This window comes from Penicillium hordei (genome assembly GCF_028827395.1).
Source record: "Penicillium hordei strain IBT 12815 chromosome Unknown utg000005l_segment0_segment0, whole genome shotgun sequence".
In the NCBI taxonomy this organism is placed as follows: domain Eukaryota; kingdom Fungi; phylum Ascomycota; class Eurotiomycetes; order Eurotiales; family Aspergillaceae; genus Penicillium; species Penicillium hordei.
This window is the reverse complement of record NW_026623146.1, coordinates 4,615,554-4,628,264: the sequence shown is the minus strand read 5'-3', so window position 1 is coordinate 4,628,264 and position 12,711 is coordinate 4,615,554. Positions and strand designations below refer to the sequence as shown.

The following is a 12,711-nucleotide window of genomic DNA, read 5'->3' as shown; positions in this document are numbered from 1 at the left end:
CTTCGGGGGACGGGAGCCGGTGCGAGGATCGTCGGCAGGGGAGTTTGAGTTGGGAGGTACTCCGTCCAGTACACCGTACATACATATGCAAATAGGCAATTATGTGCAATGTTCTCCGTATGTTGCATACATATATATAACTAAGTAGTGGGTAGTAGTGCAGAACGCATAGAGGCACGGGATCGGATTAAATTCTGTAGACTTTTTCTGAAGACTATCAGGACACTATTTAAACAAAGTCATATTATAGACCATTATTTGCAGGAAGGGGCTACTTCCATGTGAGGGAACATGAGCTGGAATTGGAATTGAAGAGGCAAATGGAAAAAGAAAAGAGATAGGGGAAAAAAAGTATCTACATCCCTGGACGGTACGATCCGTGTGTCAAGACAGACTATTGAGAAAGGGCAGCAAGGCACGGTCCACGAGCACGACCCTCAAAAGAGGCGTGGATGCAGGAATGGGCAAGGGCCACGGTATTGCCATGATGGGAGATGGGAGAGCATGGGTGATTGCCATGGGCGAGCCATGAGCCATGAGAAAAGGAGGGATTCGCATTCGCCACGCACTATTGACATGACAAACTCTAAGCTCGACAATTAATGATGCCCATCCCTTGATCGAGATTAGGCAGGTTGGCGAGGATGCACAACGTTGTAGAGATGGAGTGGTACTCAGAATTCCCGTTGTGGACCGTTTTTTTTTTGGATCGTTTTTTTTTTCCCGGGGGGAGCAGCTGTTTGGCAGAGATCGAGCTTGGAGTCTCAGATAAGCAGTGTCCTTTCGTCAAGTATGGAGAAGTGCTACCGTATCAGAGGTTCGAGGAATGTGCCGTAGATCGGGTGGCGATCTTCAAGACATTCTGTAAGGCGACGATGGTGCCATGTGGCATGCTAGAAGGGGAAGATGATGGACGGTACTTGACATGCATATGGTTATATTGAATTTATTGAATTTCTGCCTAGATTGCTATAGCCTTGGGTGCAGTGTGGAGAGTGCTCAGGTGGATAAAGGAAGACGTATTATTGCAGCCACAGTGTGGCGGTGTCGGCTAGACCGTCGGTTTGGCCGACGCATTTCATTTTTGCATTTTCATTTTCATTTTTGTTTAAATTTTGGGGTTTAGTGTATTTTATGTATTTTATGTATGTATTTTATATTTACATGTTACAGTTGTAGATCTATTTCTGGACGAACACCCGATCAAACGGAAAGATCAAATCGACACATCAACCCCCAAAGCCACCTGGTTCAGGCAACGCGGTTCCGCGATTGTAGTGGCGTAAACCCCCTTGGTTGAATATCCCCATTGTCTCAATGACTATCTTTCTAGAAATAGAATATGAAACTATATTGTACTATGGAATACTATAGAATAGTAACCGATGCCTATTATGTACGTAGGTGAATCAACATATAGGGCAGATCCAGATCCAAAACAACTAGAACAAGATAAGCTTGGTCATATTCGCCAAGACTCCAAGGTCACACTGGGCTGTTCGGAACCGGGACATTACCCTCAACAGCCCCGTGAATAGGTGAAAATAGCCGCGCGACATAGTACTCTGTCCTACCCGTGGCTCTGACTCTGACAGGTCAACATGTGATTTGGGCGGCAGCGACGGGTGGTTGCAGGTTTGCGGTATCAAGCTCAAGCTCATGGAAGCGTGGGTGATCCATGACACACTTTTCTGTCTGTGTCCGAGGTGTTACAAACAGAAAATATGTAGGGGAGAAAGTGGATCATGTTTTAGCTAGAGGGTAATATATACATAAATATACTAGAATTAAGAATTAACCTTGGGGAGAAATATAATATAAAGGTTATAACCTGGGAAGATAAAGAAATATATATACAACATATACGTGGGTGATCAAACGTACCTTCGGTGAGTAAAGGAGACCCCAACAGATGCCATGTGTGGGACTGAAGAAAAGAAATGTTTATTCGCATGGAGGACAAGGATTAAACTAGCAGGGATGGAGTTCTGTACTCGGTACTTGGGACTCTGCCCAATCTCCCGAACAAACAGAAAAGAAGATGTATTTGCACCTATTTGGCCCCCGAGACTACCGATCAACCCTGCATTCTCATGCCATGTGTCCAACGTTAACATGGTTCTTTTTTATTATTTTATGTGTATTGTTTATACTGTCCGTACTCGTACTTACAGTACTTAATCTCCTAAACGGGATTGTGCAGTTAGCCCCGGTCGCGAATGCAGCTTGACTGGATAGAAAGAGAAGGAGACTCCAATAAGTAGGAAGAGACTGCAAGGGAGAGAGAGCCACGTGAATGTGTATTGTAACAATAGTATTCTAGTATTCTAGTATTCTAGTATATATACAAATTCAATGAAATCCACAAAAAAAAAGATGACGTGAAGACTTGAATGCAACGAAACGTGTTCTCCTTGCTTTTTCTAGGGATCTTTCTTCAGGAATGTCACTATTATTAGTAGTGATGTATATGTCTGAATATGTAGTTTATAGATATGGAAATATACAATAGAGAATAGTGATCATTGAGAGAAAAACACCAGGTTAATAATATTAATAGGGTTAATAGTGTTAATAGAGTAATAGTACCTAATAGGTATAAGTATAGTCCTTACTCCCCAGGGTCAGCCTCGTGGCACACAGTTGCAGTAGGGCCTTGGCGGTAATACCAGTACATTCTTTTGAATTTCCTTTTTGTTTTTCTTTTCTTTTATATATATTTTATATATTTTATTTCTATTTTTTTTTTTAAATTTTAATCTTAAGAAAGGGGATGCTAAAAAAGAAGGTTAAGAAAAAAAAGGAAAAAAAAGAAAAGAGGAGTTTCAGAGACTTGAGGGTTTGGACTCTCCAATTTTCTATTCTTTAATCTCTCGACTCTCACTCCACTCTCAACTACACTCTCTACACTCTCTCTTAACTCTCTTCTACTTCCTTCATAATACTCTATATAATACTTTTACACTTCCGTGCCACGTTCCTTTCGGTAAGCTTGATCTGTGTTGCCTTGACCTCTTTACGTCTAACGTTCGATCTAGCCTTCCTTTTGACCTCGAAGTTGCGCGAACCTCGAAACTTTACAACCACAACGAAACGGTTTCACGGTGAATCGTTTCTCGAATTGATATCTCTACCCTCTCGATTTGGAATATGCGATAGTGTGGGGGATAAAAAAAGAGCGGGTTGATATTCGATTCTTCTTCACTGGTTCCCCCCGCCTGATTCAGACTCTCCCACCATGGATCCCTCTGTCGCACATCGCCCATGGGAGGCAGTCTCAGGGCCTCAGTCTACTGCAGGCTCAACGCAAACCCTCCCTTCCATCTCGACCCTCACCGCGAATATGCCTGGTACCGGAGCCTCTGCGGAGAAATCCCCCGGGAACGGCTCACTGAACACGATCGAGCGTGACTCGGGGAATTGGTCAATGCCGCAAAGCACAAGTAGGAGACCCTCACCTAGTATGGAATGGGAGCGGCGCGGTGCTGACCATGTAGGATCGTCCACCTACTCCACGGCGACCAATGGCACTGGCAACAATTATCCCTCACTCAGCTTCATATCCGCGTCGCAACCCTCCCCCGAATCGCGGACACCCGGCTATCGATCGCTCTCCTTACCCCCACGATCAATCCACCACGCCTTCCTCCGCTGGCACCCAACAGCCCTCTCCAAACTTCAGCCAGCCAAACTCCACACTCCCCTCCATCAACCAGAACTACGAAGCCCCCTCCCAACGAACGAGTGTGGCCGAGACGACTGAATCCCGGCGCAGCAGTGTCGACAGTCGCATGAACCAAGGAATCAGTTCTCTCGCCATCAACCCAGCCTCGCCCTACCACAGCACCAACGCGTCCCAATCGTCGATCGTCTCAAGTCTACAAAGGGAACGAGGCATTCCGACCGACATGAATTCATACCGGGGACCTCGGTACTCAGGAGGCAGCCAGCCACTTTCTCCGTTGGGCCCTCGCGCAACCGACCAACAGCGGAGTTTCGCAGCCGGTCGCACCGCTCCGGCCATTTCCTCGAATCCTCGGTCGGAGATTTACAACGCCGAAGCACCCACGGCGGGTATGGCATATGCCTTCCCCGACCCGGACATGGCGCGCTCAAGCTCCGTCTCCTCGAAGGGAGAGTCCAATCCTCCGTTCTCCCGAAAAGGAAGCATGGCGGAGTCTATGAACAGCATGTACTCGGAACGGATGCCACGAGGACAGCACGGTATGATTCCGCCACAATGGAACACAACCTGCACGCGCAAATACTAACCATCTCTCAGACTTACCCCAAAATGTACACCACCACCACTCCCTCCAACACAAGGCCGTGCGAGAGTTGATCGGCGAAGAAGACGGACCGCCCGGCAGCACCCCGTACAGCCGCACGCCCGAACTACGCGTAACGCACAAACTCGCCGAGCGCAAACGGCGCAGCGAAATGAAAGACTGTTTCGAAGCGCTCCGACTGCGTCTACCACCAGGTCAAACCAACAAATCCAGCAAATGGGAAACGCTCACCCGGGCAATTGATTATATAGCGATGTTGGAGAAAACCGTTGCACAATCCCAGCGCGATCGGGCCGTCATGCAGTCCGAGATGGATGAGATGCGCGCCCAACTCAACCAGCAAGCCAACGCTTCCCGGCCCCCATCCATCTTTGAGCACCACCAAATGAGCTCCACCCAAGTCAATGGCCAGGGCCCTGTGTTTGGTGGGTTCGGCAATGGCGTGACTCAGGAGCAGCCGCGCACGTTACCGCCCCTTATGAATGGGTCTAGTGCAGCTATGCAGGGTATTGAATATGAGCGGCGGTAGCGGGTTGGTGTGAGCTCAAGCTGTGTATGAGATATGACTAGTCACGCAAAACCTATCATCGACGACTTTGTTTTGGACTTTGTTCTCTTGATATCATATATCCCTCTTATAGATACGATTCCCGTTCGATTTTTTTTCGACTTGGGGATTGGTTTCTACTGAAATTCTTTTTTTTTTATCTTATTGGAGTGGTCTGTTTTCTCATGTTTTGTTATTCATACCCGCAATTGCTTTGCCTTTTTTTTTCTTTCTTTTTTGGGCCACTCTACATGGAATACGACAGGAGGGAATATGGAATATTGAACAGCTGGAATAGCTGAATTATATGAATATTCATGTTTCAATTCGAAAACATCACTTTCTAGTAGGAAGTATAGTGTGTGGAGTATCAACATCTCCCCATGGAAATAGACATATCTCAAATAATATAAACAGTAGCACGAACACATTTTGTTTCAGAAAGAAAATTCCTGCTTTAAATAAGTATTATAATAAGTATCATAAGTATCATAAGTATCATAAGTATCATAATATGATCTATTTCTGTCCCTCCACTAATTGGCCCCTCGAAGCGCCCGCCCCCCCGGTCCGGCGCGTAGTGAACGGCCTCAGTCTGACCTTTGCATCCAATCCATCACCTTCATTTCCGCTTCCCCTGGTGATCTCTCTGCCAGTCGTCCAATAACGGACCTTCAAGAAGAAGCATGAAGCTAGTTACAGCGGGCTGTCTGGGATCGCTGCAGAAATTCACCAGCGACGATGATTATTGGCCAGGTTGTTTATAGCTCGAGCTGTGTCCTGTACAGTGACCGGCCTGGACTCTCTGGCATCTGCACGGTGATGATGCAGAAACGGCAGAAATGCAGAAAATGCAGAAATAGAGCTTGATTTAAAATCTCGGGGCTTTTCTTAGTTCTTAGTTCTTTGTGTCTTTTGTCTTCTGTCTTCTGTCTTCTTGTCTTCTGTCTCTCGTCTTGCATTTGACTCAATCAACTTCTATTCAGCGCTGTTGTCTATTGTTGCCTTCTCCCATTGTTTTACTTGCTATAATATTAATAGACGACGCTTTGTTTCACTTCCTTGCTTTTTCCTTCTTTCATGCTTTCCTGACACATGGTATGCATATCTATCGAATCTTGTCATCTCTGCAGACTAACATCTCGACAGTCAAGTCTACTAAACCATCATGCTCAAACGAAAGCCTCAAGACCTCCAGGTCCCAGTACCAAACTTCCCTTTATCATCACCTATCAGCGAAGAGATCTCAAGTCCCTCATGCTCCTCGGATGACCAGGAAGAACGAGACCGACCCTTTGCATTTCTATCCAAGGCAACACGACAACAGCTCGAGGCGAAGACCAAAGATAGGAATCGCTCGCCTATTTCCACTCGTGAATCCTCGAGACTGAATATCCGCATCACCAAGAAACGTAAAAGCGTCGGGAAACCAGTCGGCCTGAACCTAGTTACGGATTTCACCTTAGCGCCAGCGCCGAGGAAACCGTCGATTCCAGCAGAACCAAGTGCAGCTGCGCCGTTCGTTGATCTGAATGATCTGAAGCTCCTTTCAAAAGTGCGAGAGAAGGAACGCACTGCTCAGAAATCAAAGGATACATTCAAGAGGAGGGTTTCACGGGGATTTCAGCGGTTACCCGAGACAAACAGCCAAAATGGAAGTGGAACCTCGTTTCTAACCGCGAGAGATGAAAATCCGTTCCACGATAGACACGAGAATACGCTCTCGCCATCAGACCGCCATGTCATGATCGGACTCACTGTGCCTCGCAGCGAGTCAGTAGAGAGATCACAAGAGCTCGACAGCGCAGGCACCCCGCTCACACCATCAATTATCGTCACCCCAGCAAGAGGCGAGGCACCATGGAACGCACACTCAAACTCGAGCACGGAGATGCTCCGTCCAAGAGCAACGTCAAGTATCTACTCGCAGCCAACACCCCGTCTCTGGCAATATGAAGCAGATATCCCACCCGTGCCAGCCATTCCCGCACAACATTCAGCTGCTACCAAAACTCCCGCCTCAGAGACCGGATACCAGAACATAGGCGTAGAAAGGAACGTTCGCGCCAATTCAACAGCCTCAATCTGGGAAGACGACAGTCCACCTCGGTCACCGGAGACAGTCCGCCCAACCCCAAAAAGTCAGGAACAGGGCCGTCTCAGTGTCAACACCCAGGCAGACGCAGACAGACCCCATTCACAAGGCTGGTGGACATACCTCCTCTCCCCACTGCTCGGCCGATCCATAAAATCCCCCCTAAGCCCAACCTTCCCACAAGAATCACCATCCACCTTATCAACAACAACAACAACCACAACCCGCCCGCCTGAGCGAAAAGAATGGATACCACACGAGAAAGAAATCTCCTGTTTCTCACCTGATACACCAGAGACCGCAGCACCAATCGGCGAAAAGGCATTCGAGATATCCCGCTCATTTGAAGCAGACCAATACCAAGGCCCCGAACGCCACCAATCCCCACCACCGGCATACGTCTCAAACGTCTCAAGTAGACAAAATACCATGTCATTCATGTTCAGCAATAACCAGACAATCCAGGGTGAAGCAGCTGAGTACTACCAAGCCTGCGCGCACGAGTTATTCAGTAAGACGCCGTATTTCGAGTGTGTCAATCACGTCTGCTCGATTACGCCTGTCAATCCCATTGCTGTGCCAGCAGGAGCTATAAATCCGTCTGCAGAGAGTGGTCGGGGACTTGCGCTTGTTGGAGTTGAGGAGCCTGGGGTATCTGGTCTTGAAGGGATGCGCGAAAATGAAATCCAGAATCCAGGTCCGTCAACGAGGTCGACTAAGAATGCTGGACTGCTTATTGATATCGACTCGCCTCGTCCTGAGACAACCAAGTCGTCGGTTCCGGTTGGGTATGCAGTTCGTGCGAAGGAGATGCAGGTTCTGTCCCCTTCGTCGGAGTTCAGTTCTCATACGTGGGATTCGTCTGTTGTTGATGAGGATGAGAAGGATAAGGGTTCGGTAGCCACGCATGGGACTAGGGGTGTTTCGGAATCTCGTTCTCAGCGTGCTGCTTCGCCTCCACCTCTAGCTCCTGTTCCTGTTCCTGTTGTTGCTCCACCTGCAGAGGTGGTTGATAGACAAGTTTCGGAACCGTCGGCGCATGCACCAGCTCCTATTCCAATGCCTGAGCCAGCTCCCGCTACTGAGCCAGCTCCCGCTCCTGCGCCAGCTCCTATCCCAATGCCTGAGCCAACTCACCCTCCCGCTCCGCAGATAATCACTAATATCTCGCCCCCGGTTACTAATTTCCATTACACTACGCCTCCACCGCAGCCTCAAATGCAACCTCCGCAGCCGACGGTGCAATATGTGCCAGTCTTCGCTCCTCAGGCTGCACAGCCAATGGAGCCGATAATTCAACAACCTCAACCGCAGGAATTGCCACGAGAAATCTCGGAAGCGCCGATGGTCCAGCCAGTACCAGCCCCTCAAGTAGCAACACCGAGGTCAGAATGGCCATGGGGACAGCCACAAGGGCAACCAAAGGTTCAACAGCCAGCTACCCAAGGACCTTTCTCCGGGTTTGAGTGGGCTTATACCCAACAAGAAGAACCACAAGGACAACCACATGGACAACCACGTGGACAACTGCAAGGACTTCCTGTTACACAGACATCACCTCAACAATCCCAAATCACATATGGACAGGCTGCTCCCCAGACACGACAGGTGACTTATGGTCGGGCAGCCCAGCCTCAAGGGCCACTTGTTATCCAGGGACGGCAATCTGGTTCTGGGTGGCCATTTGGTCTAACCGCACATCCTCACTCAAATGCACCGCCTGTGCCGCCTCTGCCACAAACCCAGCCCACTGAATCGGAGGTTCAGCATCAGCAAGATCAATCCCAAGTGTCCGTGACTCAGGATCGGCAGCCTGGATCTGAGGAGTCTCAAACAGAACGGGGGCTGCCTCAAAGGTCTGAGGTTGGGCCTCTTCAGGGGAATTTACAACCCTCTGAGCCTATCTCTCCCGGTTTCCACCGTGCCGCTGGTGGACCTGGCTCGATCCCAATGTCAGATATGCAGGCTCCGGCCCCTGCATACACACAATGCCCTAGACAAGCTCCTCTCCCACCTCGTTATGATACCCAGCCACATTATGATAATGACCCTGCAGCTGGAGTTTCGAGTGTCAACCCAAGCGGCGCGATAGGTCCTCATGAGGCCCGACGCCGAAGACTCGAAAAGGAAGACGCCACTGGCCGAAGAGTCTGCAATCTCTGGCGTGGCCGAGGTCTATTCAGCAAGAAGAGCGGACGACCAGGACGCGAGGGTCGTATTCGACGAAGATGGTATTTCGTGATCTGCATTTTCTTCTTCATCATCGTGACGCTAGCCACCATTCTAGCAATCACACTGACAAGGAAAGGACACAATACCCCGGTTCAATCGCAGTGGCTGAACCTAACAGGCTATCCGCCCATGCCGACTGGCATCGCGACAATTGTTGGGACGAAGCCGCAGCTTGAGAAATCAACCTGTATCACTCCTTCTTCGATGTGGAGTTGTGCTTTGCCCAAGGACCAACAGGTTGCCAATGAGCCGTACAACGCGAACCAGCCCAGTTTCCGTGTAGCCATCAGCTTCCGAAATGGTACGTACGGTAACAGCACTACTGCTAGCTCGAAACTACGTATCAGGAGCGACGACCTTTTCAACCCATCGCCTGCAGCCCCGACAGACGCAGAACAGAGCTTCCTCGGCCAATACACAGACAACAACACTGCACCGTATGCCGGCGAAGAAACACCCTTCTATATGTCCCTCCTCTCACCAGTCTCACTCTCCTCGGCAAGCATTTACCGCCGCTCTGACACCTCCAACGGCACCGCATACCCCAACATTTCATCCATAATCCCAGCGCCAGAAGAAAACGCAGATGGAACCCCATCCGCAGCAGTGCTCTACCCCCTCCCCTCATCCCAACCAATCCGCCTCTACAACCGCGGTCTCTCAACCGAACACTACGGTTTCTACAGCTACTTTGACAAATCCATCTTTCTAACCTCCCAAACCAAATCATCCACCGCCGACACAAACGGCGGAACCTCAAAATCCAACGCAAAATACCGATGCACATGGTCCCAAACCCGTCTACTAATCCAAATCTGGACGCAACCAGACAAAATCAACCGTCACCTCCTCCCAAAATCAAACAACACAGCAACAAGCACCACAACCTCCTCGCCTACAACAACAGCATCAACAAACGAACCTACATCGTCATCCTCCGCAACAGACTTCACGTTCCCAGGCTCATTCCCATACCCAGTAACAATAACGGTTGACCGCCACGGCGGCGCCGAGAAAAAGAAAATGGTCTACTGCTACCCGCTCGAAGATGACGGCCGTTACAATATCACGGCCGTGCAGCTGCAGCTTGAGGATCGTGCTGTTGGTGGTGAGCTTATTAATCCTGCTGCGGGGCTTTTTAAGGGTCTTGGCGAGACGAAGAATGCTACGATTGAAGATGCCGGGGGGGTTGATGGTGGTGATGGTGGGTGTGGGTGTCAGTGGGTGAATTGGATATCGAGTGTGTAGAGACGAGACGGGGACTGAGCTTCATGGATGGTGTTTTTGCTTTAAGGGTGGTATTTCTTTGATTTTCTTGTTATGTGCGTTGCATTGCGTAATTTTTCTGGTGTTTGGGGGTGGTTCTTTGGCTTCATTTTCTTGCGAATGGTGAATGATGACGAATCTCGAAAAAGAGTGTATGTATACATTTCACTTTTATAGCATAGCAATTATGTATCTGGTTACTCTTAAATTCCAAATCCTCCATCATCCTGTAAACTAGCAAACCCATGACCCTACGATCACGCAGAATTCGTTAATATCTCGTAATATCAAGAAAGTAACAACCATGGATGACTCTCACAACCCCTACACGGCGGAGCTCACGTTGCATCAAGGACACAGAAGTCAATCTGAAACCTTAATCGAGCCAATCCCCGTCCACCTATACAGACAAACCTGAAAGCAAAGTCAAGGGGTGGTAAACGGCTAGCAGACGCTCGCCACTCGACCCTGCAGGGACGACTCGACTGCGTTCCAAGCTTCGATTATTAGCTGTATACGCAGGGTTACATTTTGCCACTAGGGGGGTATTCGACTTTGGTCAATGAGTCTGATTTTTATTCCTATAGAGTATTTGGAGGCATAGCAGGAGTTGGTTTTGGCTTTGTCAGGAGTATTATATCCCGGTTGAGGATATTGTTGAATCTATCTGTTAGTCTTCATCTTCGTATGTTCATATATGCAAATTCACCGAGACAATATTATTTTAAAAACACTTTTCTTTTCTTTGAATTAGAATTAAATTAAGTACTGATATATTACCAAATAACCCACCAATAAACTCCAAAAAATCGAAAGAAAAAAAAAAAAAGCAAACATTATATCCTCCAACGCCTGTCTAGACATCCCAGTACTCCCATCTTGCAAGCAAATCCAGTCCCTAGCGACAGCTAGTTTCAAGATCAGATATCAGAAAGAAACAAAGAGATACCAAGCAATCTAACAAACACCCACATTAAGAGACAGCCTTGCGAATATTAAGTAACTGCGAGACGTTTATAGAAGCATAACGGCACCGTAGACAATGCTGCCAATAACAGCGCTGAGGACTCCGACCTGGGGTGCGGTGACCTTGGAGCCGGGGCTGGAGGGGCTGTAGTCGGTCGAGCTGGGGGAGGCAGAGCCCTTGCTACCAGAGCCAGAGCCAGAGTCAGATCCAGTGCCAGAGCCGGAGCCAGATCCAGATCCAGAGCCAGAGCCAGAGCCAGAGCCAGAGCCAGAGCCAGTGCCAGAGTCAGAGCCAGTGCCAGAGCCAGAGCCAGATCCAGAGCCAGAGCCAGATCCAGAGCCAGAGTCAGATCCAGTGCCAGAGCCGGAGCCAGATCCAGATCCAGATCCAGATCCAGAGCCAGAGCCAGAGCCAGAGCCAGAGCCAGAGCCAGAGCCAGAGCCAGTGCCAGTGCCAGTGCCAGTGCCAGTGCCAGTGCCAGAGCCAGTGCCAGAGCCAGTGCCAGTGCCAGAGCCAGTGCCAGTGCCAGAGCCAGAGCCAGAGCCAGAGCCAGAGCCAGAGCCAGAGCCAGAGCCAGAGCCAGAGCCAGAGCCAGAGCCAGAGCCAGAGCCAGTGCCAGAGCCAGTGCCAGTGCCAGTGCCAGTGCCAGAGCCGGTGCTACCAGTGCCAGAGCCAGAGTCGGATCCAGAGCCAGAGCCAGAGCCAGAGCCGTTGCTGCCAGAACCAGAGCCGGAACCAGATCCAGATCCAGATCCAGATCCAGAGCCAGAGCCACCGCCAACGCCGCCAGCACCACCAGAGACAGAGGCAGTGTGAGTCTTGGTAGGGACCTCGACCGGGATGGTCGAGCTACCGTGGTGGGTGAAGTGGGAGGCAGTACCAGTGCCGATGATAGTGCCAGTGCCGATGATAGTGCTGTTCTTGCCACCGCCGTGGGTACCGTTGTTGTGGGTACCGGTCATGATGGGGTGACTGCCAGTGTGGGTACTGGTGCCGTTGTGGTGGTGGTGGCCGGTCCCAATGGGGTGACTGCCAGTGTGGGTACTGGTGCCGTTGTGGTGGTGGTGGTGGTGGCCGGTCCCAATGGGGTGAGTGCCAGTCTGGGTACCGGTAGGAACAACACCGGTAGGAACGACACCAGTAGGGGCAACACCGGTGCCAGTGGCACCGCTGGCATGGTGCTTGCCAATGCCATTTACGCCGCGGATGGGAGGCTCATGCTGCTCTTTGGCACCACCGGCCTGGACGCCGGCTGCTAGAGCAAGCAGGGCCACGGAGGGGGCGGTGAAATGCATTTTTATTGGAAATGAAAAAC

General features: G+C 49.9%; 3 protein-coding genes across 3 annotated transcripts; 2 read left to right on the top strand and 1 right to left on the bottom strand.

Annotated features, from left to right (window-relative positions):
- Positions 1-3,238: 3,238 nt before the first annotated feature.
- Positions 3,239-4,818, top strand: N7537_010552 (uncharacterized protein; the record flags this gene model as incomplete). The annotated part of the gene is made up of 3 exons (XM_056901606.1): positions 3,239-3,443; positions 3,556-4,224; positions 4,283-4,818. 3 exons carry the CDS (start codon positions 3,239-3,241, stop codon positions 4,816-4,818), a joined length of 1,410 nt encoding a protein of 469 aa, XP_056750274.1.
- Positions 4,819-6,004: 1,186 nt separating this feature from the next.
- N7537_010551 (uncharacterized protein) lies at positions 6,005-10,411 on the top strand (the record flags this gene model as incomplete). The annotated part of the gene is made up of 1 exon (XM_056901605.1): positions 6,005-10,411. One exon carries the CDS (start codon positions 6,005-6,007, stop codon positions 10,409-10,411), a length of 4,407 nt encoding a protein of 1,468 aa, XP_056750273.1.
- A 1,032-nt stretch (positions 10,412-11,443) lies between these two features.
- N7537_010550 (uncharacterized protein) lies at positions 11,444-12,691 on the bottom strand (the record flags this gene model as incomplete). The annotated part of the gene is made up of 2 exons (XM_056901604.1): positions 11,444-11,572; positions 12,179-12,691. The coding sequence occupies 2 exons, from the start codon at positions 12,689-12,691 to the stop codon at positions 11,444-11,446; spliced, it is 642 nt and encodes a 213-aa protein (XP_056750272.1).
- Between the last annotated feature and the right edge of the window lie 20 nt (positions 12,692-12,711).